Source organism: Macaca nemestrina, chromosome 16 (genome assembly GCF_043159975.1).
Source record: "Macaca nemestrina isolate mMacNem1 chromosome 16, mMacNem.hap1, whole genome shotgun sequence".
Taxonomy (NCBI): domain Eukaryota; kingdom Metazoa; phylum Chordata; class Mammalia; order Primates; family Cercopithecidae; genus Macaca; species Macaca nemestrina.
In genome coordinates this window covers 84,083,822-84,107,882 of record NC_092140.1, presented here as the reverse complement: position 1 = coordinate 84,107,882, position 24,061 = coordinate 84,083,822, and the positions used below count along the sequence as shown (strand labels likewise).

Below are 24,061 nucleotides of genomic sequence, written 5' to 3'. Positions count from 1 at the left end.
GGCTTCCCTTTGTGGGTAACAGACCTTTCTCTCTGGATGCCCTTAACATTTTTTCCTTCATTTCAACCTTGGTGAATCTGATGGTTATGTGTCTTGGGATTGTTCTTCTCAAGGAGTATCTTTGTGATGTTCTCTGTATTTCCTGAATTTGAATGCTGGCTTGTCTTGCTAGGTTGGGCAAGTTCTCCTGGATAATACCCGAAGTGCGTTTCCCAGCTTGGTTCTATTCTCCCTGTCACTTTCAGGTACACCAATCAAACGTAGGTTTGGTCTTTTCACATGGTCCCATATGTCTTGGAGGCTTTGTTCGTTCCTTTTCATTCTTTTTTCTCTAATCTTGTCTTCACGCTTTATTTCATTAAGTTGATCTTCAATCTCTGATACCCTTTCTTCTGCTTGATCTATTCAGCTATTGATACTTGTGTACGCTTCACAATGTTCTCATGCTGTGTTTTTCAGCTCCATCAGGTCATTTATGTTCTTCTCTAAACTGGCAATTCCTCTAACCTTTTTTCAAGGTTCTTAGCTTCCATACACTGGGTTAGAACACGCTCCTTTAGCTCGAAGGAGTTTGTTATTACCCCACTTCTGAAGAGTACTTCTGTCAATTCATCACACTCACTCTCCATCCAGTTTTGTTCCCTTGCTGGCGAGGAGTTGTGATCCTTTGGAGGAGAAGAGGCATTCTGGTTTTTGGAATTTTCAGCCTTTTTGCGCTAGTTTTTCCTCATCTTCATGGATTTATCTACCTTTGGTCTTTGCTGTTGGTGACCTACAGATGGAGTTTTTGCATGATTGTCCTTTTTGTTGATGTTGATGCTATTGCTTTCTGTTTGTTAGTTCTCCTTCTAACAGTCAGGGTTCTCTTCTGCAGGCCTGCTGCAGTTTGCTGGGGATCCACTCCAGACCCTGTTTGCCTGGATATCACCAGCGAAGACTGCAGAACACCAGAGATTGCTGCCTGTTCCTTCCTCTGGAAGCTTTGTCCCAGAGGGGCACCCACCAGATGCCAGCTGGAGCTCTCCTATATGAGGTATCTGTTGACCCCTGCTGGGAGGTGTCTTCCTATCAGGAGGCACAGGGGTCAGGGACCCACTTGAGGAGGCAGTCTGTCCCTTAGCAGAGCTGTGCTGGGAGATCCACTGCTCTCTTCAGAGTTGGCAGATAGAAACGTTTAAGTCTGCTGAAGCTGTCCCTGCAGCTGCCCCTTTTCCCAGGTGCTCTGTCCCAGGGAGATGGGAGTCTTATCTATAAGCCCCTGACTGGGGCTGCTGCTTTTCCTTCAGAGATACCCTGCCCAGACAGGAGGAATCTAGAGAGGCAGTCTGGTTACAGCAGCTTTGTGGTGCTGCGGTTTGCTCTACCCAATCCGAACTTCCAGACAGCTTTGTTTACACTGTGAGTGGAACACTGCCTACTCAAGCCTCAGTAATGGTGGACGCTCCTCCCCCCACCAAGCTCGAGCCTCCCAGGTCAACTTCAAACTGCTGTGCTGGCAGCAAGAATTTCAAGCCATGGATCTTAGCTCGCTGGCCTCCATGGGGGTGGGATCCACTGAGCAAGACCACTTGGCTCCCTGGCTTCATCCCCCTTTCCAGGGGAGTGAATGGTTCTGTCTTGCTGTCATTCCAGGCACCACTGGGATATGAAAAGAAACTCCTGCAGCTAGCTTTGTGTCTGCCCAAATGCCCCCCAGTTTTGTGTTTGAAATCCAGGACCCTTGCGGTGTAAGCACCCGAGGGAATCTCCTGGTCTGTGGGTTTGAAGACCATGGGAAAAGCATAGTATCAGAGCTGGATAGCACAGTCCCTCATGGCACAGTTTCTCATGGCTTCCCTTGGCTAGGGGAAGGAGTTCCCTGATCCCTCACACTTCCTGGGTGAGGCGACGCCCCATCCTTCTTCTGCTCACTCTTCGTGGGCTGCACCCACTGTCTAACCAGTCCCATTGAGATGAACCAGGTGCCTCAGTTGGAAATGCAGAAATCACCCCTCTTCTGCATTGGTCTGGCTGGGAGCTGCAGACCAGAGCTGTTCCTATTCAGCCATCTTGCCGGGATCAGTATTGATCTTTTAAATGTTTACAAAGTTGCATTGATAATCCATTGTGGAGTGCTGCATGGTATTTATTATCCAATTCACTTTAAAAAAAATCAGAATACACTTGGAGAATGTTTTTATAGCCAGGGACTTAAAAAAAGACTTCAATATTCACTATGAATTTGAATATGACTGGGTATATTCAAGGGCTGACTGGACTGGATCACTGGATGCCTATTTACATGAAGACTTTCCAGGAGTTTTATTAGAAGGCCAATGACTTGGCATAGTAAGACTAATATCCTGCTCCAGAATTATGACCATATGTCTTTGTGAAACTGAAGCCTCCCCTTATTCAGCCAAGCAGTATTCCAGGTGGGAATGGAACACACCCAAGGACAGAAAGAATTGTGAGGCATGAATTTCATCTGTAGGTAATGACTGAATAAAAGGGATAATGTTCTATTATAGCATAGTGTGGGCTGCTTGAATTCCCTTTTCATTCCAGAGATCAAGGGAAGAAATCATAGATTTCAGGCAATCATGGATTTGAGTACTGACTCTCCTACTTAACAGTCATGCTTATTGGGATCTGTTTTTAGAGAACCATTGCTAGTCTCTAATGAAAAATCCTTTTTGGTAAATTATGATTTTTAAAAATAACCTGACCTCGAGTCTAGAATTCTCTGAGTTCCCAGTGGACTTACTCTGGTTTCTTTTGATATCTTATCTCTTTCTTCTATGGATTTTATTTGAGATTATAGGGTTGAAACTAAATCTCTGGATATTCCCTTCTCAAGTCCACTTTAGACTTTTTTCCTGAATTGTTTGAAATCCGTTTTTCCAAAGTCTTAGCACATATCTGACCACATCCAGTTTTTCCTTTGCCGATAATCACTGCTTCTAAGTGTCCCAAGTAGTTTTCACTCACTAAAAGTGGTTCTTATCATCCAAACTAAGACTGACTCTAAATAACCCTGTTTTTGTGACCAGTGGCTCCAATAGGTTTGGTGTACGTGACAGCTTTTGTTTTGGAATCTCAGAAAAGTAGGGATTTTCTATGAAGAGGTCAAAGTAAAAACAAGATAATAAGGAATAACTAACTCCCCCTCCCCCACCAAAAAGTTTAAGTTCAAGGGACTACATAGCTCAATGGGAAATGAAAATCAACCAAGACTCTAGAAGACTAAGTAGAGTCCAGGGGATAAACAGCAGTAGAGTTGGGAGAGGGACACTGCCTTCTCTTCCTTAAGGAGCATGGAGGTCCTCTGAGGGCTTGGGTAGTCAAGGGAGCTTGTCAGTGCCTAGCAGAGACATCCTCACGGGCATCTCTGCAGCTAAGAGGATCCTGGCAAAAGGATGTGAGCAGAGCATTTCCTTCTGGGTTCATAGTTTTTCAGGAAAGTGTGTACCTCCATGATGTACAGTGACACTCTCCCTCTAGCAGGTAGGTTTCTTTGAATTAGAGTTTAACTTCATCTTGGATTCCAATCAGGCGTTCCTCTTCCTCACTTGGTATCACCCATGAGGTCACATTTACCCTGGTATTCCATGAAAATCACTTTATCACCCACCTTCTAAATAGCCAATGTCTTAAGCAGTGAGTCTCATTGCTGTACCAATATTTTAACTGTGAAATAGTACATCTTTTCTACTAATAGTTGACCTCATATTCCCTATAGTAATTAGATTATGGGTGTTTCTATTCCTTTTTTTGTAATCAGTTTAAATTCTTTTTGAAATGTTAAACTACTCTTTGGGAGAACATTTTTTGTCCCAAACTTAGGATATACATTACTTCCTCATTCTTAAATTTTAAAATATGTCTACAAATTTATATCCCATTATTTGATACCATCTACATAGCTAGTTTTATCTTATTTCCTCTTTTCTTATAAAATGACAACTTTCAGTGATGTTAGGTAAACACTGACTGTATGTCTAAGTCCTTCAGTCTCCTGCCTGACTTCATAGGTCCCAAAGGTACCTCTTAGATTTGTGTTTGTGTTAGAGAGTGTCCACCATCTGTCAGCCTCATGTTGATTCTTCTATACCCTTCTCTTTATCAGAGTAGTAGGAAGACTGCAAAATACATTTCCCAAAATCCCTTGCCAGCTGGCATCCAATGGAGGGCAGGACATGAAGCCTGGAGGGAAGAAGCCATTTTAAAAAATTATTTTCTGCTTGCACCTATGGCAGTGCCAGCAGCAGCAGCCACATGGACAGCAACAGTAGTGACAGCAACAGTAGGATTAGCAGTTTGGGCAAGAACATAGAAGCAAGGGTGCCTGGTGAGTGCAGGTTCCTGAGGTGCTGCTCAGGGAGCAGTTCTCCAAAGGAAGCCGCCTCTATGGCACAGTGTCCATGGGCTGTGGGTAAAATCATTTTCCGTTTTGTCCTCCAGCTCTACGTGCAATTGCCAATGCTTGGACAACCTAACCCTCCTTGTTTTACTCCTCTAACCCATTTCTATATTTTCATAACAGATTCCTTACATTAAATGCCCTCTGGCAAACACCCAGATCTGTTACTGTTCTCCTGATTGAGTAGGGTCCAATGCAAGCTGGTAGGAATTTCAGCATGTGTGTGCATCATCAGCAGATGCAGTGCACCCAGAATGAATTTCATCATATCCTGGAACAACATTTGAGGAAGACTCGATTGACAATGTCAACTCTGCACACAACTGTTCTTTATCTCTTGGTAAAGAATCATCAACCTCTCAGATCCAGTGAAAGATTTTATGTTATTCACTGGCATTTACAGACACTTGTTTGTGCTGTGCTTATTTCCCGGGAGGTCTGCATTCAAATTATTGGGGAAAAAATGCAAGACTTTTGCATCTGTTGAGCCCTTTCTTCTTTAAGGCATATGATTCATCACTCTCATCCCCCTTCTTTTTTCTTCCCCTTAGTCTCCTAAGAATTTTGAATGTGTTTTCTTTTGATATTTCTTCTTCCCTTTCCTCTAGGAACTCTTCATCTTTGCAGATAAGCTGGCATTCAGAAGGAGGACACTTGAGAAATAAAGGAAGCCAGTAGAATAATGCAGTCACAGAAGAAAGGATGAGGTCAGTGTGGACTCTGGTCTTATGCCACAGGTTCATTATCATCATGTGTAGCCTCAAATTAAGATAACATATGGAGAATATCTTACTCCCCCACAAAATGAAAAGGAACTTAGCTTAAACTATGGAATAATTTCATATGTTACCACAGTCAAAATCATGCCCATACCTCTATATTCAGGAATTCTTCCTTCATCATCCTGAGCAATGGGGAAGGGGACTACTGACTCCAAATTTTGGAAATATTTATGTCATGGCCCATTGCCCTGATGGATTTCTTGACCTTTAATATTTAGAATCTCAGCCTGTATGCATGTTACTCCCCCATATCTGCACAGAACACGGATATGGTAGATTTAGAAGATGACACTTGATTAGACACAAAATTTGGAAGAAAAAATATCAACCTGTGTAGCTGAATGTTACCCAGAAGTGAAGAAAGGCATGAAGCCAGATTTCCCCAGCTCTTTGTTTCATCACATGATGTTGCTTGGATATCAGCTTATCAACAGACTTCCACCGCCACCACCATATGAACAGAGTCCGCATAAGAAAACTACACCGAATATGAATGCCAGCTTTTAAAAGTGGGGGAACTACAGTATAGGGTAAGTTCTTTTTAGGCAAATCTGTGTTTTTGTTTCAGATATATTATTTTGTAGATGTTTTTCCCTCTGAATTCCATGAGTATTTTAATCAAATTGTATCAGGTATAGGCCACTCGAATAGGTAAATTTATTCAGCAGTAGCCCCAGAAAAGCATACATGAATTGTTGCCATAAGAAAGAGCATCAGTCATCTCCTTATGCTATTTGAGGAGACAATAAATCTTTTCAGCTTGAAGCATATTTATTCTCTGTTCTACAGATCTGGAAAATGGGAGGAGGGTTATTGAAATGATTTGAGTACAGGATAGAGCGTAAGCGTCAATCACAGAGAATATTAAAAGGGTATATCTTGGTTGGTATGGTTTCCGGAGTGCACACATTTAAAATATGTATAGTTTAATTTATACGTTTATATAGCAGAAACAATACACACAGAGATGTTGACTAATGTTTTCTTAATAAATTTCTCTTCTGGAAGAATGGAACCTTCAATGTGTGAACTCAAATGAGTCTCCACACGTATTACAATACTCCTTAAGCATGTGTATGTTTGTGAACCTATGTGTGTGTATGTGTTTGTGTGTCTGAACATGCATGAAGGTTGGGTAGAGAGAGCAGAAACTGGCATAAAGTGAGAGCATTCTATATTCACGATTTCAGTGAATCAAACACCCAGTGAGGTAGGCATTGTAACTGCTGTCATAAGGATGAGAGGCTGAGGCTTACAGAAGAAAAGAAATTCAAGTCTTTCTAGTTCTAAAGGCCATACAGCCTCTATTATAGTTTATTTTCTTCAGTTAGTACATGGTGCAGGTATTGATAATAATCTATGTTTAGCAGATTGTTACTATGCTTGATTTGCTGTGGTCTTACTTTCTATCATTCAGTAATTCACACTGCTAACGAAGACAAAGGAGTAAGCAGACGGGAAAATACTCTGGGTTTGCACTTTGTGACTTGGCAACTGATTCCAACATATCTACTCTTGCTGGATTGTTAAATTCATATTATTATACACCCTTCAGACTCTAAACCCTAAATCACCAGGAAAGGAGACTTAATCATAGCAAATGTGACTCCTTTATTCTGTGTCTTTGTCAGGCAAGTGGAAACATGACAAGTTTAATAGTTTATTTTATAGTACAATGCTATAAAATTGCACATCTAAATTTGCAAGAAGTGGAGAATGATGTAAAGGCATACTATACTACCATTAAAAATTATATTTTTAAGGAATACTTAATGATCTGAGAAAGTGCACAAAACATATAAATTATGATCTCCCTTTTCTAAAATTACACACAATGTACACAGAAAAAATAAATAAATAAGAGGAAAGTGAAACTCAACGTGGTGCCTCATACCTGTAATCCCAGCACTTTGGGAGCCTGAGGTGGAGGATAACTTGAGCCCAGGAGTTTGAGACCAGCCTGGGGAACATAGGGAGAACATTGTCTGGGAAACATTATCTCTAGTAACAATTTAAAAAATAACTGGGTGTGGGGTGTGTACCTGTAGTCCTAGCTACTTAGGAGGCTGAGGTGGGAGGATGGCTTGAGCCCAGGAGTTCAAGACTGCAGTGAACTATAATCACACCACTGTGCTCCAGCCTGGGTGATAGAGTGAGACTCTGTCTCACAAAATATATATAAATAAATAAGTAAAGGAAATCAACCAAATACTAACAATAATTATAGATAATTAGATACAAGTTGAGTATGCCTTGTCCAAAATGCTTGGGACCAGAAGTGTTTTGAATTCCAGATTTTTTTTTTTTTGATTCTGGAAAATTTGCATTATCTTTGCTAGTTGAGCCTCCCAAATCCAAAAATCCAAAATCCAATATTCTCCAATGAGCATTTCCTTTGAGCATCATGTGGGCACTAAAAGTTTTGGATTTGGAGCATTTCAGATGTTGGACTTTTAGATTTGGGATGCTCAACTTGTATGAGTAATCTTATTTTCTTCTTCAATTTTTAAATTCTTCCAAATCTTCCAAAACAATATATATTACTTTTAGAATCAGATATGATAATCAATAGTATTTAAAATTATCAAAAAATTACTATTATAAAAATAGTATGCTCTACAACCCAGCTGTTCCAAACAGTTAAACAGAAAGACAAGGGCTCTGAATTATTCCTTAACTTCATAAATAATTAATAATTATTTTCATAAATAAAGGGCAAGACTAAGAAAAGGTGTGGAATTAAGTAGTGTGGTGATGTCCAGTTACTTGGAAATGTGAGCAAATGTTCCTACCCCTTAGAACAAATTACATTTTTAAAAATTCATTCACTTGCTTACTTATTTACTTAAGTACATCCCCAAAACTGGTTGAGTTAAAAGAAATTTTATGCTATGCTTTGTTGTTTCTTGGAGGTACAGGATAAACGATGGGACAAAACTGGAAAAGACAACAAAAGCTCTGGAATGTTCCACAGCTTCCTTTCATTCGAGTTCCTCACTCCATCTATGACACTTCCTTACTAAAGGTATGGCCTGCCTGCCTGCCTGCCTGCCTGCCTGCCTGCCTTCCTTCCTCCCTCCCTCCCTCCATCCCTCCCTCCCTCCCTCCCTCTCTCTCTCTCTCTCTTTTTGTCTTTCTCTCTTTCTCTCTTTCTTTCTTTCTTTCACAGATAGAGTGACCTGTCTGTCCTTCAAGGTCTGAGGACTTTTTCTGCTGTCTTTGTTTACCTAGCATTAGGAAGAATATTTGTCCCAAAATAAGCCCTTGCTGAATGTTGAAGGCCACGCATGAGTGAATGAATGAGCACTTGGGTAACCTCCTATACCCGCCCCATCTCAGGAGCTCTGGTAGACGGTCACCTCTTCATGGCTGACCCACTGTCAGCAACGGGAAACTTACTAATTGGCCACACTGTGGCTGCCTTTTGAAAAGCTCCTTTTAGTCAAAGTTAGTTAAAGCCATTCTAATAAATAGACTGTAAAAATTTCAATTCTCTCCTAAACCCTCAAGGAAGGATCAACAACAGGGTAAGAATATTAGTAATGTTACCTGCTACTTCTCATTTAGGAAGTTTAGGGTTTTACTAAGGAAAAGAAGTAGGCATTTTTTGCTTTGTAAAATAAAATCATCACTTTTAAGATTTTTATCTTCTATGGAAATTCCCATTGCACTTTGGAGTTCTGCTCTTGAAATTGGCTTCCAATTTTCATATTATCTTGTTCTCAATCATTTTAAAAGGCAAAATTAGTTATTCAGGAGTGGAATTCATTCTCTTCAAATATATTATCCTTTAAAATATCTACTTCAGAAACTAAAGCTGAAATAGTATCTCAAATTATGAAGCACTTGGCTTTGCTACTTTCACTCCAGATAGATTTTCGATATTAAGTTTAAGGCCAAAAAAATAAAAACAAAACAAAACGCTAACTCACAAATTTCAGGCCCACACAAAATGTCTAACAGGTAAAAGTCACCTTACTCTACCTTTACATATAATTATCTTAAGTTTAGTTTTTATTGCATAGTTACCAACTCATTTTGAAAACTCTATTATTGTTTTGAATGTTTTGGCCTAGAGTGAACTTATTTTATATTGATTTTTCTAGAATGTTGATGCCACTATCTGTTTCCCTATCTGTAAAGTGAACAGAATAAATTGTTCATCTCCTCGGATTGTTGAAAATTAAGAGATTATGCATGCAAAATACATGCAAATGTGAAGGCAAAATGCTGGGCACAGTATATAATGAACACTTAAGATATCTTAGGTATGTAATAGTAATTGAAGTCTTGACCCTTCTTATTTCTTTCTACTTTTAAGAAAGTAGCCTTCTAAATGGTCTGTCTACCAATGATCTCTTTCCTTGAGCCCATTCTCCACTGCAGGGCCATTTTTTTAAATGCAAATCTGGTCAGTTGAGAGTACGGTGTTTTGGGTTGGATCATTTGTTGGAAAGGTGTGGGAAGCTGTCCTGTGCTTTGCAGGATGCTGAGCAAATCCCAGGCCTCTACTCACTGAATGTAAGGAGCACCCCCTCCTCCTCTCACCAATTAGGACAATCAAAACATTTTGCAGGCATTGCCAAATGTCCCCTGGGAGTCAAAATCATTCCTGTTGAGAGTCACTGCCTTAAAGACCTTTGATGGCTCCTCATAGGATAGTTAATCCTTAAACTCTTAACATAGCTAAAAGGTTTCCATCATCTTCCCTTAACAGTCTTTTCACAATCAGACTCTATGTTCCCTTTGAACTAAAAAAAAAAAAAAAGTTAGAATTTCTAATAGGTTTCCAGGTGTTGTGCATGCCATTTGAGAACCAGTATTCTAGTCCCTTAAGGAAACTCCTCATCTAAGACTCAGATAAGATGATCGTCTCATTTAGGAAACCTTCCTTGACTGTTTAGGGAACTTGTTTACATTCTTTGTTTTCATGGCACCTTTTTACTAATGATATAATGAGCCCTTACCACATTATGCATCCATCTATTTCCCTTGCTTTTGAGAACTTTCAGTGGGAAATTTTCTACCAGTCCAGAGGCCTAGCATACTTCAGCTCTGTGTAGCTTATTACAACCTACTTTCCTCAATAAGGATCAATGAAATTATAAGATCCTGTAAATCTTTAGATGTCCCTCAGTTCAAGACAATTACCTAGAATTTTTTACTCACATATTTTCATCATCATACAGATTAGCAGAAGGCTGTTTAAGCAAATGAAGAGAGGAAACTCTCCAATTGTTATTTTCCAATTGTTGCACATTAAAAAAATATATATGTTTAGCAAGAGAAGCCTCTTATTTCCATAAAAGTTAGCTTTGAATACATCACAATTTGAATGCTGTGGAACTCCACAGACTCATCAAAATCACCTGTTCTGTTCCGACAGGACCTCAACCAAGGGCAACAGCGCTACTTTTACAGCATTATGAGGATTTACAACTCGAGGCCCCAGTGGGAGGCCCTGCAGACCCGCTACATTCACAGCCTTCAGCACCAACAGCTGCTTGGTAAGTTTAACTACGTGATCCAAACTAAGCACCTAAGGAATCAACTTGTGCTGTAGCCAGAAGTCGTTTCCAGATAAATAATTCAAGTACAATGGCATCTACTGGCGTGCTATTTTATCAACATAGTAGTTGGTTAACCAAGTTTCAAAGTGCTTATTCTTGACAATGGAAAGCAAGGTTTTATGGGTAAATTAATAGGGTTTAAAGAAATTCAAGTATGGATTGTGATAAAATGTCAACTCTCTGAGATTTGTGGGAACTTAAGTCAGTGGGTCTGGGCTTACAAAACCAGGCGAGGCTCAAAGCACAGCTCAGCTCCTTGCTGTGTGCGAACTCAGAAACTTGGTTTACTCACGACAATAATAGTTACATTTATTGCTCATTGACCACGTTCCAGACATTGTGCCAAGAGCTTTACATATGATATCTCATTTTATCTCCAATTTATGGCATAGAAAATGGAAGCTCAGGCAGGTTATGTAACTTGATCAAGATCACACACAGGTAATAAATGTTAGTTAGGACTTCAAGCCAGAGCTGTCACCTCCGAAGTTTATACATTTTCAGCCCCATCCTCTGCTGTCTCTCCTCTTCTTTCAACCTCTTTAGATTTGATGAAGCACAAATGAAATAATGGTTGTGAAAGACCTTCACAAATTGTAAGCATCAACTTACCGAAAGGCATAATTGTTGTAAAGTCCCTTTTCTTGGCAGGAAATGCTTTCAGTTGCTGGCTGCCCTTCATCATACTGTTCTCCTAACTCCACTAGAGTGCTTTTTAAACAAAAATCTACTCACTTGGCTTTAGCACATCTACTTTATGCTGTTGTTTTTGTATTTACATAAACGGAAGGCATGGTTTGTGCAATTGATTTAATAAAAACAATAACAATAGGTACCTTTTATTGAGGGCTTCCTATGTGTCAGGTGCTCGTCTAAGAACTTTGCAGGTATTGTATTTAACGCTCAAACACCTCTATGTGGTAGGTGTCTTTATGACCTACAGTTTACAGAAGAGAAAACTAAAACATGGACAAGTTAAATAGCTTGACCAGGGTCATGCAACTATTGAATAGTAAACAGAGAAGCCAGGATTCAGTCTGGTCCCCATGATTGTCTGAAGTGGCACTAGAAGCATCATCTAGTAGCTTTGTTTTTATAGCAAAATTGCATAGAAGCCAATGAATCCAGAAGCGGAAGTATTCAATGCTTAGTGCATATAAAATCCACCAGGTACCTTATCAAAATGCAGATTCCAAGCTTAACCCTCAGAGTTCCTGATTCAGAAGGTCTTTAGAGTCATAAATCTGCATTTTTAATTAGCATTTTGAAAAAGCATGTGGCCTCAGCCCAGTGATTCACCAGTTGGTGTTCTGCAGACTACATGTTGAGAAACACTGAGAGAGATCAAATATATCTTTCTGGTTTGAAGAAAGTTTTGATATCGAAGATATCATGGCTCAAGTCCCTTTCCAAATAATTTGACATGTTAATCAATGACTAAGTGTTTATTAACTTATTGAGTGAGAAATGCAAAAGAAGAAAAATACACTTCCAGTCTTCAAAGATCATATAATCTGGGCATGCTCACCACAAGAGTAGAAAAAATTGTGTACACATAAGTAAATATTTGCAGTTTTGTTTTCTTATTTGCTTTGTAAAATTGTTGATTTTGAAGTTTCTCTCATTTCTTTCCCTTATGCTATATTACTCAACGGGAAGCCTTGTCTTATGCTCTTGTGCTTAGAGATTCAACCAAGAGGGCCTCAGCCAAGGTAGCTCCTCAAAGAACCATTTCACGGAAAACTTCAGCCATGACAAGAAGATGTCCATCAGTACTACCTGTATCTGTGGTTCTACTTAGGGCCCAAAGTAAAAGGGGCCAAATGCTCAGGAACTGAGACGGGGCAGCATTTTTGGAAACAGGAAGTTTGCCCATGTATCCCTGGTATCTAGTGGGTGCTTAGTGCATATTTGTTGAATGACAGTGAATAATTTCTAATATAAACCCCAGACCTAAAAATAATCTCTGATTCATAAAAATTTTGCCAGCAAGACCAAGAGGTTTAAGAGCAATGGAGCCGAGAGTAAGCAAGCCTTTCCACATAACATCCGTAGAGTAAAAGGACTTTTAAAGCTTTCAAAGTAAAAGTTTCCTTTGAATTAGAACCTCCCAGAGAAGTCCTCAAAACAGTGAAAGGGGACAAGTGACCAGAAGGAGCCAGGTCCTCTGTCACTGGGTGACCATTTCTTGCAAACTATCGTGCATACATTTTGAAAATATACATAACAACACAGGGTTAACACAGATCATAGAGGGCTTACAAAACTATATCATCCCAGCAATAACTGGCCTGTACATTTCCTTCCTCTCCTCTCCCCCATCACGCAATGGCATTTAATATGGTCCCAAAGCTCTTTTAGTTCTCACCTGGTTTGATCACTTTGTGTCATCTTGAAACGTGCACTTATCAGTCTACCACAGCTGAATTGATTTTGCGCAGCTGTAACTGGTCTTGACATGGATAGGAGAAGTCATGCACACATCTTTCCCTGGCAGCTGAAGAAACACTCTTAAAAGAATGTGAAATAGCCCTGAAGACTTGATTTCAAGTTCAACCTTTCTGTGGCCTCAAATGCTTTAAGCAAAGTACACAAAACTGTACTAAGCAAAAAGTGAGATAGCAGTGAGTCAGTTCATCATATAAATGGCATAGTGTTGCGTTAGTTATATTTAATGGTTATTTTCATCACCAGAGATTTTGTGTATGTGTGTGTATGTGTGTATGTGTGTGTGTGTCTGTGTGTGTGTTAAAAATCAGTCACCAGTTCTCAAGTAAAGTCAAAACAAAACAAAAAAATGCTTCTTCCTCATCATTTTAAAATACATCACCCCATTCAAATCAGCTAATGCCTATGAAAGGAATTGGCTGAGGTGGAATATAAACTTGATTGACAAGAGATGTGCTAACATTGATCTGAAAGGAATATGCTGCATTATTATCAGAAAAAAATCATTATCTTCTCTTTGCAATCATGAACATATAACATATAAAATTTGTCATGAGATTCTGAAAACTAGTATTGAGGTCCAGCACTACTTCTGAGCTCCTGTCTGACTTTTATTTGGGAGGAATGGGAAGCGTGGTTGGCCCACTAGTCTGATAAGAAGTCTTGAGGAAATTAATACTGACTTTGCTGGGATCATTCACTTAATCATAAAGACGCTTCTTGACCTCTGCAAATTCTGGCCCTGTCATGTATTCTAAATACCTTTATAGTTCTAAGTTAGAAATTGTTACATAGACTTAAAAGAAGAAAAGACTTCAGTGGGACTGGGATGAGCTGCATGATAGTCTCATAAAGCAGAGAGGTTGGTGGGAGACCTAACTTGGCCTATACTAACCTTCCCATTGTTTTCACAATGGGCCTTTTATATCCTCTGATCTGCTTGCCTGCACTTTTATCTTAGACTATTTTTTGATGGGCATAGGTATTTGCTGTGTAAGCCTTACCTAGTGATGCAGAATATCAAGGAGGCCACTTACAATTCTAAGCTGCATCCCTGTATCAAAAATCTCAGAAGCACCTTGCATCTGATAGAGGCTTTTAAGAGCAGATTGACAGGTGAATGTCACAGGTCCACAAGAAGGACAAATAGATTTAAGTTGGTACAAAAGTTTCCATTTGTTGGTTCTCCCTTTTAAGAAGATAATGTGCCCCTGCACTTGAGTACCTTACTTGAAACTTAAAGAAATGTAATTGGTTATGGTGCTGGGAGAAAGGGGTGTACCTGGGAGGACATTGAGAAAGATAAACAAAGGGGAAGGAAGAGAGGACAACCTGTAACTTTTAGCAAAGGCTACCACTTTTAACTGTTAGAGAAAATGCTATTGCTAGAACTCACAATGTCAATATACATTATCAGAACTTAAGTCCTGGAGATCAGAGACTGTTTCACCTGAAATTGCTAGCACCTAGAATGGCCCCTGGTTGCGGTAGGCAATCAATAACACTCTTTGAATAATAACGAGGCCTTCAAAGATTCTGCAAGTCAGACTGGCCTCTGGCTTTGTGATATTGTTCTAGGGTCCCAGGAACCCACAATTGTTGATGAGGAGTAGCAGTAGAATATCAAGGACAGATGTGAGACAACAAGTCTACCCCACAAGGGGCAGGCAATAGAGGGTACACTGGAAAGAATTTTAAAACAATAATAAAGCTGACTACAAGTTGAACTATTTTTTATTACCACCACGAGCCAGCAATTCTAAATAATATCAGTGATGAAATATTCATCCCCCAAAATCTTTTATTGGACTAGGTTCTAAACAATTTCTGAGGTTACCGTTGAGTTTTAAATAATACATATATATAAGCTTCAAAGTAGCGCATTTGTATGGCTTTTCTTCAATAACCATTTTACTCCACATGGAAAGTAATTCAGAGAACTTCCTGCTATATGGTCAGCTCTCAGTACACACAGTATCAGCTCATGTGTCTCTAGCCCCTGTAGTACTATATACTCTTGCATTTAAATGATAGATTTGAAATGAGCAATGATTGTGCCATGATTGTAAAGACAAGAAACATAACCTGAAATACTTCAATTTTTGATTCTATTGGCCGTTTAGAGTTTTTAAAACAATTTTTATGCATCATTTATATACAATAAATGAGCTCGAAGTTCAATGAATTTTTCTTCATTTCAATTACTACATTTTAATTTCAAGATCTATGTAATTTTGTTATAAATCTTTTTTGTAATCAGCTTTTATAGTCTATTTTTGCTTGTATATGTATTCCCTCTTTTTAAAAAAAATATAGATTCAGTGGGTACACATGCAGGTGTGTTACATGGGTATATTTCATAATGCTGGGGTTTGGATTTCTATAGAACCCATCACCCAAATAGTAAACATAGTACCCAATAAGTCACTTTTCGACCCTTGCCCCCATCCCTCTCTCTCTGTTGGAGTCATCAGTATCTATTGTTTCCATTTTTATATCCAAATGTACCCTTTGTTTACTTTTCACTTATAAGTGAGAATATGTGGTATTTGATTTTCTGTTTCTGCATTAATTGATTTTGGATAATGGCCTCCAGCTGCATTCATGTGGCTGCAAAGGAGATGTTTTATTCCTTTTTATGGCTGCATAGTATTCCATGGGGTGGGTGGGTGTGTGTGTGTGTGTGTGTGTGTGTGTGTGTGTATGTATTACATTTTTTAAATCCAATCCACTGTTGATAGACACTTAGGTTGATACTATGACTTTGCTATTGTGAATAGTGCTATGATAAACATACGAATGCAGATGTCCTTTTGAGAAAACAATTTCTTTTCCTTTGGGTAGATGCCCAGCTGTAGCATTGCTAGGTGGACTGGTAGTTCTATTTTTATTTCTTTGAGAAATCTCCATACTGTTTTCCATAGAGGTTGAAAGTTCAATGAATCTTGACAAATGCATACAGTCACATAACCACCACAATTGACATAGAACGTTTTCACTACCCAAATGTTACCTTATCCTTTTTGCAATCAATCTCCTCCCCTGAAGTCTGGCCCCATGGAAATCACTGAGCTATTCTCTATCACTCTAGTTTTGCCTTCTCTAGAATTTTGCATAATTGGAGTCAGAGTATAGTGTTTTACACCTGGTTTCTCTCACTAGCATGATGCTATTGAGGGTCCTCATGTTGCATTTGTCAGCAGTTTGTTCCTTTTCTTTGCTGAGTTACATTCCATTGTATGGATACACCACAATTTGCTTATCCAGTCACTGGTTGATGAGCATTTGGAGTTTTTGGACTATGAGGCATAAAACTTCTATAAATTTTAAATGTAGGCCTTTGCATGAACCTAAGTTTTTATTTCTCCTGGATAGTTTCCTAGGAGCACAATTACTAAGTCACATAGCAGATTTAGGCTTAATTTTTTAAGATACTGCCAAAGTGCTTTCCAAAGTGGTTGCACCGTTTTGCACTCCCACTAGCAATGAATAAGAGCCCTAATTGCACCACATTCTTACAATGTCCAACATTTTAATTTTTGTGTTCTAGTGACTGTAGCTGCTGGGTAGAGGAGAATTTGTGTATGTGGAAAATACAAGCATTGCAGCTACTAGTTACAGTTACCCTCTTACTGGTAACAGTGATAAATTTCAGGAAAGAGGATCATGATAGATATGGGGTGATGATACTGATAATCTTGGAGATTTAACAGAAGAAATTTCTAAGTTTAGCAGTGAACCCTGATAACTCTTCAGTTTATTTTTAGGGAAGAAAGACAGGGATTAGAGGAAGTGAGGAAAAGGAAAAAGAAGTAACCCCTGCAGGAAGGACCATCCCTGGAAAAAACTGTGGTATGAATTCAGTGTGTACTCATTAACTTCTTACCCTTCCTTGTTTGTATTGTTCTTCAGGTTCAGAAATCAACACCCTATCACCACTACCAAAATCTTTATGCACTGTATTAGTTATTGATTGCTGCATAATAAGTTACTCCAAAATTTCATGTCTTAAAACAACAATATTTACTACCTCGCACTTTCTGTAGTCAGGCATCTAGACATGGCTTAGCTGAGGCTGCTGGCTCATGGTCCTACACAAGGCTGAAATCAAAGTGTCCACTGAGGCTGTGGTCTCATTTGAAGATTCAAACAGGAAAGGCTCCACGTCCAAGCTCACTCCGGTAATTGTTGGCAGAATTCAGTTCCCTGGGGCCTGGTGGACTCAGGGCCTCAGTTCCTTACTGGCTGTTGGCTGGAGGCTGCTCTCATAGGCCCTGCCACATAGGCCACTCAACAGGGCATCTCGCCAATGGCAACTTGCTTCATCAGAGTTAGAAAACCAGAGAGTGTGTGTAATGTGGAAGTCACGATCTTTTATAACTTAACGTATCAGTTTCACTAAGTTCTATTCAATAGAAACAAGTCACTAGGTCCAGTCCCACACAAAGGAAGGTAGTCAAAGGTATGAATACAGAAGGTGGGCTTATTGGGAGCCATTTCAGAAGTGTCTACCAAAGCCAGGACTAGGGTGAAGTGAGTGGCATGCCAGGGGTACAGAATTGAAGGTAACACTTATTCTAGCACAGCCCTGAGAATGAATCCCACCAGATACCTCATTCACCTCACCCTGGTCCTGACCCTGCTGCCTGCCACATGCACCTAACACATCTATTCTGTTTTCCGCCTACCCAATTTGTGCTCCCTGCAGAGACATTAGCCTGAGCCTGTCTTCTCAGGCAACTAACTGTTCCATGGTGTGCATTTTCTTTCCTCCATGACCCTCTCCTGAGTCTTAGTTGTTTTTTGTTCCAATTTTCCAGCATGCTCTTGGGGAAAAATGAGATGAAATAAGTCTAAATATTTAATCATTAATACCTAATTCTTACATAATCTATATATTTAGACCAGTATTTATTAGAATACCTTCCACATACCCAACTTACTGAGGATACTTAATGAACATGCAAATTCCACTCCTGGGTCCCATTCTAGACCCAGTGAATCGGGATCAGAATCTGAGAGATAGCATCCCTGGTGACTTAAGTTTGTTAAAACATAATGGCCTTTTGCATTATGGAGTGACTTCATTAGTCATATGCCCTAACCCTAAAAAACTGAATTTCTATTCGGAAAATTTGGCAAAAATTTAGGGGCAAGAGCTGCGTGATTAGAGAGTCTTTTTTGGGTAGGGGAAATATCTCCTTGATAACCCTCAGTATCTTGTGAGATAAACTACTTATTATTCTCACTTAAAAGCTGGTTGAACTGATGATATATTTTAAAGCATACCTGAACCTACTCAAATGGTTTCTTTTTCCTTGGTATTACTAAATATGCATTACAGTGTTACCAAATGAATCCTTGGCTTTTCCTAGCAGTCCGTGTTTTGTGATGAAGTCCATAGGAATGTGTTCAAGAGTTGCTGTACCGTTTCAATTAAAATGAGTTGCTAATTGCATCAGTGCTTATAGAGGAAACCATTATATCAGCCTCATTGACTCTGCTTTTCCCCACTAAATTACAGTCAGTTGCCTGAAATGTAATCAATTCCTGTATTGAAAATCAATCCTGTGTCTGCCTCTAGAGAATTCTCGCTCATTTTTCTCCGTATTAGAGCTATCACACCATGGCAGTTACACAATGGATTCAGCCAAGTCAGAAGTAGAAGCAATGCCTGTCGCTATTGAAAACCACAGATAGGTGCAGTGTCAGAGGCAATTACCCGACTGCAACGGAATCAAAAACTCAGATGTTATGTGGTGTGAGTTCCTAAGCATCCTCCTGGCTCATAGATCATGGGAGACCTGAGGGCAACCAAGTACCTGGTTGTAAATGAAGAGTCCTAGAGAAAGAAATTTCCCACTTTAAGAATAATGTAATGGGCTGGGTGTGGTGGCTCAAGCCTGTAATCCCAACACTTTGTGAAGTCGAGGTGGGAAAGGTCAGGAGTTTGAGACCAGTCTGGCCAACATGGTGAAACCCCATCTCTACTAAATATGCAAAAATTAGCTGGGCGTGGTGACTCACACCTGTAGTCCCAGCTACTTGGGAGGCTGAGGCACAAGAATTGCTTGAACCTGGGAGGTGGAAGTTGTACTGAGCTGAGGTCATGATTACGCCGCTGCACTCCAGCCCAGGCAACAGAGTGAGACTGCGTCTCAAAATAATAAATAATAATAATAATAATAAAATGAAGGATATTTGGATATTTGATTTTCTAGAAGGACAATCAAAATGACTTGACGAGGTATCATTGAAAGTCAGTGCTATTTCAGAAGTCTAGCTTTCTTTAAGAAAAAAAATCACATTCTTGTAAATATATACTTATTTGAATTCAGTAAGCCAATATGTGTTGCATTGTGCATTTATGTAAGAAAGTAAAGATCAGAAGGCAAAGCTCCATGTTTCAGGAGGTGTCTTTGAAATACTAAATGTAAGGTCAGGGAGGTAGGGAGGGGCTGGGGCTGGTTGAGGGCTGGGAGGCATGCTGAGGGGTCAGATGGTGTGTGAAAGGCATCGAGCAGGTGTCGAATGTGGCTTCATTTTCTAACTGAAGGACTAGAGAGCTAAAAACGCAGTCAGGGAATTAAGATCAAAGAATATGTGTATAACCCATGCAAATTAAACAGCTTTTAATTCATGGAAGAGTCAGGCTTCAAGGTTCAAGCCATCAGGTTCTTTTCCACAAAAAGAAGAGAATACGCAGAACAAGAAAGTCATTTTAGAATTTAGCCTAATTCTTGAAAGAATCTACGTAATTAAAAAAAGTAACAAACGCAAAAGTTAATTTTTTTTCAAAATTATAAGTTTATGATTAAGTATCTCATGGCGAAATGGTATATGTTATGTGGTTCTTCTTACGTTGTTTGGTCATTTATGTGTTTAAATATTTGCAAAACCTGAGAGACAGCAGGAATAATGTTCACTAACTATGATGTTTACAAGCGATTAGGTTTTGCTGAAGTACAGAGAACATACATACGCAAGTAGTGGGAAACAAGTCTAGGAAGACATTATGGCTTGGTCATGGAGAAACTGCACTAACTTTAGTTGGCAGAAAATAGGCAGTCACTGGAGCTGTTTTTAGTAGGAGGTTGGCCTGAGAACATGTTATGAGGACTGATTTCCAACACTGGGCAGGAAAAGTCAGATTTAAAAAAAAGAAAGAAATCAGGGAAACATTTCAGGGGTATACCCCAACATTCCAGGAGCAGAAATGAGGAGGACTGAACTTGGAAATGAAATACAGGGAAAACAAGCAAAAGGCCTGGTGCCAGAAGAACCCAACTCGAGTAGGTGAAACATCCTGACATGTTCTGAGGCCAAACTCCTACTGAAACAGACCAAGGGGATCACAGGAGACCAGAGGAAAAAGCACAGGGAAAACAGCCCTCAGAAGAAAAGCTGATGTGGGGGACAGTGAAACATCATCTGGTTTGGGGCAAGTTGAGTTGAAGCTTCCCACATTTCACAGGCACTGACATGGGTGCCACAACACAGAGAGAGGTCAGCCCTGGGAGTGGCGTTGCGGTGAACGGAGGGAAACAAACCAGGGAAGGAGGGCAGACGGGGGAGAGAACAGAACCAGGGACAGGACCTGGGGACAGGCAGGGTTGCAGCATGGAGCCCAAGAGGAGCCAGAGTGAACATTTAGAAAAGCAGGCGCAGAGCTAGCCTCACAGAGGTCAAGGGAAGAGGAAAATCAAAGAAGGAAGGGTTAATGCTTGCATGCGGAAAATAGGATAGAGTAAGTTAAGGCCATTGTGGGTAGGGGCCTGGTTAGTGAGCTTAGGAGAACAGCTCTATTCAGATTTGAGGGCAGCCTCTGGACTGTGAAGAGTGAGGATTAAGGGGTAGGAAAGTGCAGGCACAGCACAATGCATGTCCAAGATGTTTGCTCAGCATCCATTCATGGTTCTGATTCTTTCATTCTACCTAGGCTTTCTAGAAATTCCTCTCTCAAGCCCATTTTCTCCATTCACTCATACAGAGTATTTCCCTTCCACCACAATGGAAGGCATTTTCACAAGCTGATACCAGCTGAATGTGTTAATGGAGTCTCATGATGAAATTCTATCAGGCAGAGCATATTGTTATTGCAATATATTTTATTAGTCTATTAGCATATGTTATAAAATACGTGCTTATGAACAATTACTGCTTGGATTTGATATAGCCAATCCATTGATGTAGGAATTTGGAGCAACAGAGTCATTTTTAGTAAAGAAATTGAGCTGAGTAAAGGTGAAATTCAAGATTCTATAGCATGTATGAAATGAAATGATCCATTTTAAAGACGAGATATAACTATGCTACCATAGATACACTTTCATTTAAGACAAACCATTTCATTTAGAACAGTTAAGAATACGTTAAAGCTAGGGAATTAAAGTCAGATAAAAATCTCTTAACAAAATATCAACTGTTTCATCCATAAAGAACAGCAAAGCCTTTTTTTAAAAAGCAAAAACCCACTCCACTTCTTTTGTGATTAATTGTTTAAAACTCATGCTAATTTCAGTAAATGTAAGGATGACTATAGTCAGCAGTTAGAAAATGAGAAAATGAATGATTTAAGATGCAGACTGTATTAAAAAAAAATCTGATCTCTGTAGAAATTATCAGAGCCAACAAAGATCTATGGGGTGAAAAACACATTTAAAGTTGGTGCAGAACAGAGATATAGGGAATTTTTATATGAAGAAAAAGATAAATCAATTAAAGCAGGAACCATGCTGTTTATTGTGATAAATCATATTAATATAACTCTTCTGAACAAGATATTCAACTGAAGAGAGGAGATATATAAATAAATCGGGATTTTAATTCACTGCTTTTGCTTTTGGATGCCAGAAGACAATGCCACACATTTAGGGCTGTGTCTACACAACCGCAAACAAATGCTTTGCCAGGAAGCACCATGTGTGGCACTGTTGATGAGCGCGCCCACAGCAGGTCCCAAAGAATAACAGATTTTCAAAGAGGAGGAAAGATGGAGATCAGAGCTTTGCTCAGAATGACATTCTAATGATTCTCAGTAACAGCAAAAGGATTCAGTTTCATAAAATCAGTCAAGCCAGTTTTATATTTTTTTATTCTAGCTCATTCACCAGACATTTATTGAGTGCTGATGAGCAGGCAGGTCCTATGGAAGGCATTGCAGATTTTGTGTGGAATGAAATGCCTCTGCTTAGGTTGTCATTGCTGTTTACCTTGTAATATTGTGACCCAGACTACCTGACCGTGGGCTGTGACTGATTGCAAGCTGACCTTTTCCACCAATGCTGGGAAGCTATGGCTGTAGATGATAGGATTTGCTCCTGTGTGAGTACTGATGAGGTGGTTCTCTTGAGACCTTCTACGTTTACAGGACTCGATCTGGTAGGAGAGAAAAATGAAGTCCTAACAAGCTGCAGGGGACCCTACCTACAAATCCTTCTTCTGCCCTAACATAGGTCATTGTGGTTCTATAGGTGTGAAGGTGGTTTGTTTTGTATTGTTTTGTTTCTAAATCAGAACTAAGTATCTGGCTGGGCACAGTGGCTCACGCCTGTAATCCCAGCACTTTAGGAGGCCAAGGCTGGTGGATCACTTGAGCCCAAGAGTTCAAGATCAGCCCAGCCAACATAGCAAAACCCTATCCCTATTAAAAATACAAAAATTATCTGGGTGTGGCGGTGCACACCTGTAATCCCAGCTACTCGGGAGGCTGAGGTGGGAGGATCACCTGAACCTGAGAGGCAGAGTATGCAGTGAGCTGAGACTGTACCACTCCACTCCAGCCTGGGCAACAGAGTGAGACTGTCTCCAAAAAAAAAAAAAAAAAAGAAAGAAAGAACTAAGTATCATATGATCGTACAAATGCAACCTGATCAGAAGTATAAGTTCTACCTTTTCTCCTCATGCTTGTTCTTAGTTAGGGTACTTAGTGCAATAGTTAAGAAAACAATCTGAAATCTGATTATCTAGGCTGAATTCTAAATGCAGTAAATGCTGTATTTAATAGCTATGTGATTGCATGAAAGTGATTCCGCCTCTGTGCCTCAGTTTCTCATCTGTAAAATGGGGATAATTATAGTTTCTACTTTGTAGAGCTTTGGGAGGATAAGCACACAATACCTGATATTGTACACATTCATTAATGCTAGCTAACTAATTAATCTTAGTTTTAAAAGTGTAAAAATTGTGATAACAGAATAACTGATACTCAGTATGTTCAGTGTTTCACCATTTTGCATGGCACTTTTTAATGTATTATGTATGATCAAAAGGTAAGGCCTGGATAAAGAAAATGTGGTACATATACATCATGGAATACTATATAGCCATTAAAAAGAATTAAGTCATGTCTTTTGCAGTGACATGACTGCAGCTGGAGGCCATTATCCTAAGCAAATTAACACAGGAACAGAAAACCAAATACTGCATGTTCTCACTTATAAGTGGGAGCTAAACATTGGGTACACATGGACATAAAGATGGGAACAACAGACACTGAGGATTCCTAGAGGAGAGATGGATGGAGAGTAGGAGGGGGACAAGGGTTGAAAAGCTAACTATTGAATACTATACTCATTATTTGGGTGACGGGATCAATTGTACTCTAAACCATCACACAATATACTCATGTAACAAACCTGGACATGTACCCCTTGAATCTAAAATAAAAGTTAAAATTATATATTTTTTAAAAGGTAAGTGTGGTCAAATGACTTCATAGAAGACAGTTTTCCAGAAAACGTTTGTAATGGCTGACAGTAAGTAAAACTCCTCATCTCCTCTTTCCAACCCTTTTTTATTGTGGAAATTGCATTACTAAAGAGCAACAAGACTGACTGAAAAAGTGAGGGGCAGGGGAG

At 39.5% G+C, this 24,061-nt stretch overlaps 2 protein-coding genes across 35 annotated transcripts in view; one reads left to right on the top strand and one right to left on the bottom strand.

Moving 5' to 3' along the window:
* LOC105491720 (epithelial stromal interaction 1) overlaps positions 1-24,061 on the bottom strand; it is a 307,766-nt gene that overhangs the window by 91,312 nt on the left and 192,393 nt on the right. The window contains exon 13 of one of the 33 annotated variants that reach the window (XM_011758363.3): positions 13,028-22,580. The exons of the other annotated variants lie outside the window; for them this stretch is intronic. Coding sequence (XP_011756665.2) covers positions 22,567-22,580 — 14 coding nt within the window. The 3' untranslated portion in view covers positions 13,028-22,566. Of the gene's footprint in view, positions 1-13,027; positions 22,581-24,061 lie in introns of those variants that run through there. 33 annotated transcript variants of the gene reach the window in all.
* The window catches only part of LOC105491719 (family with sequence similarity 216 member B), a 67,694-nt gene continuing 49,262 nt past the window's right edge, over positions 5,630-24,061 (top strand). Inside the window, exons 1-3 of one of the 2 annotated variants that reach the window (XM_071081435.1) lie at positions 5,630-5,714; positions 8,097-8,209; positions 10,571-10,691. In XM_071081435.1, the coding sequence (XP_070937536.1) occupies positions 8,111-8,209; positions 10,571-10,691 (220 nt within the window). In that variant the 5' untranslated portion in view covers positions 5,630-5,714; positions 8,097-8,110. The remainder of the gene's footprint in view (positions 5,715-8,096; positions 8,210-10,570; positions 10,692-24,061) is intronic. The other variant, XM_024796029.2, reaches the window with a different exon arrangement.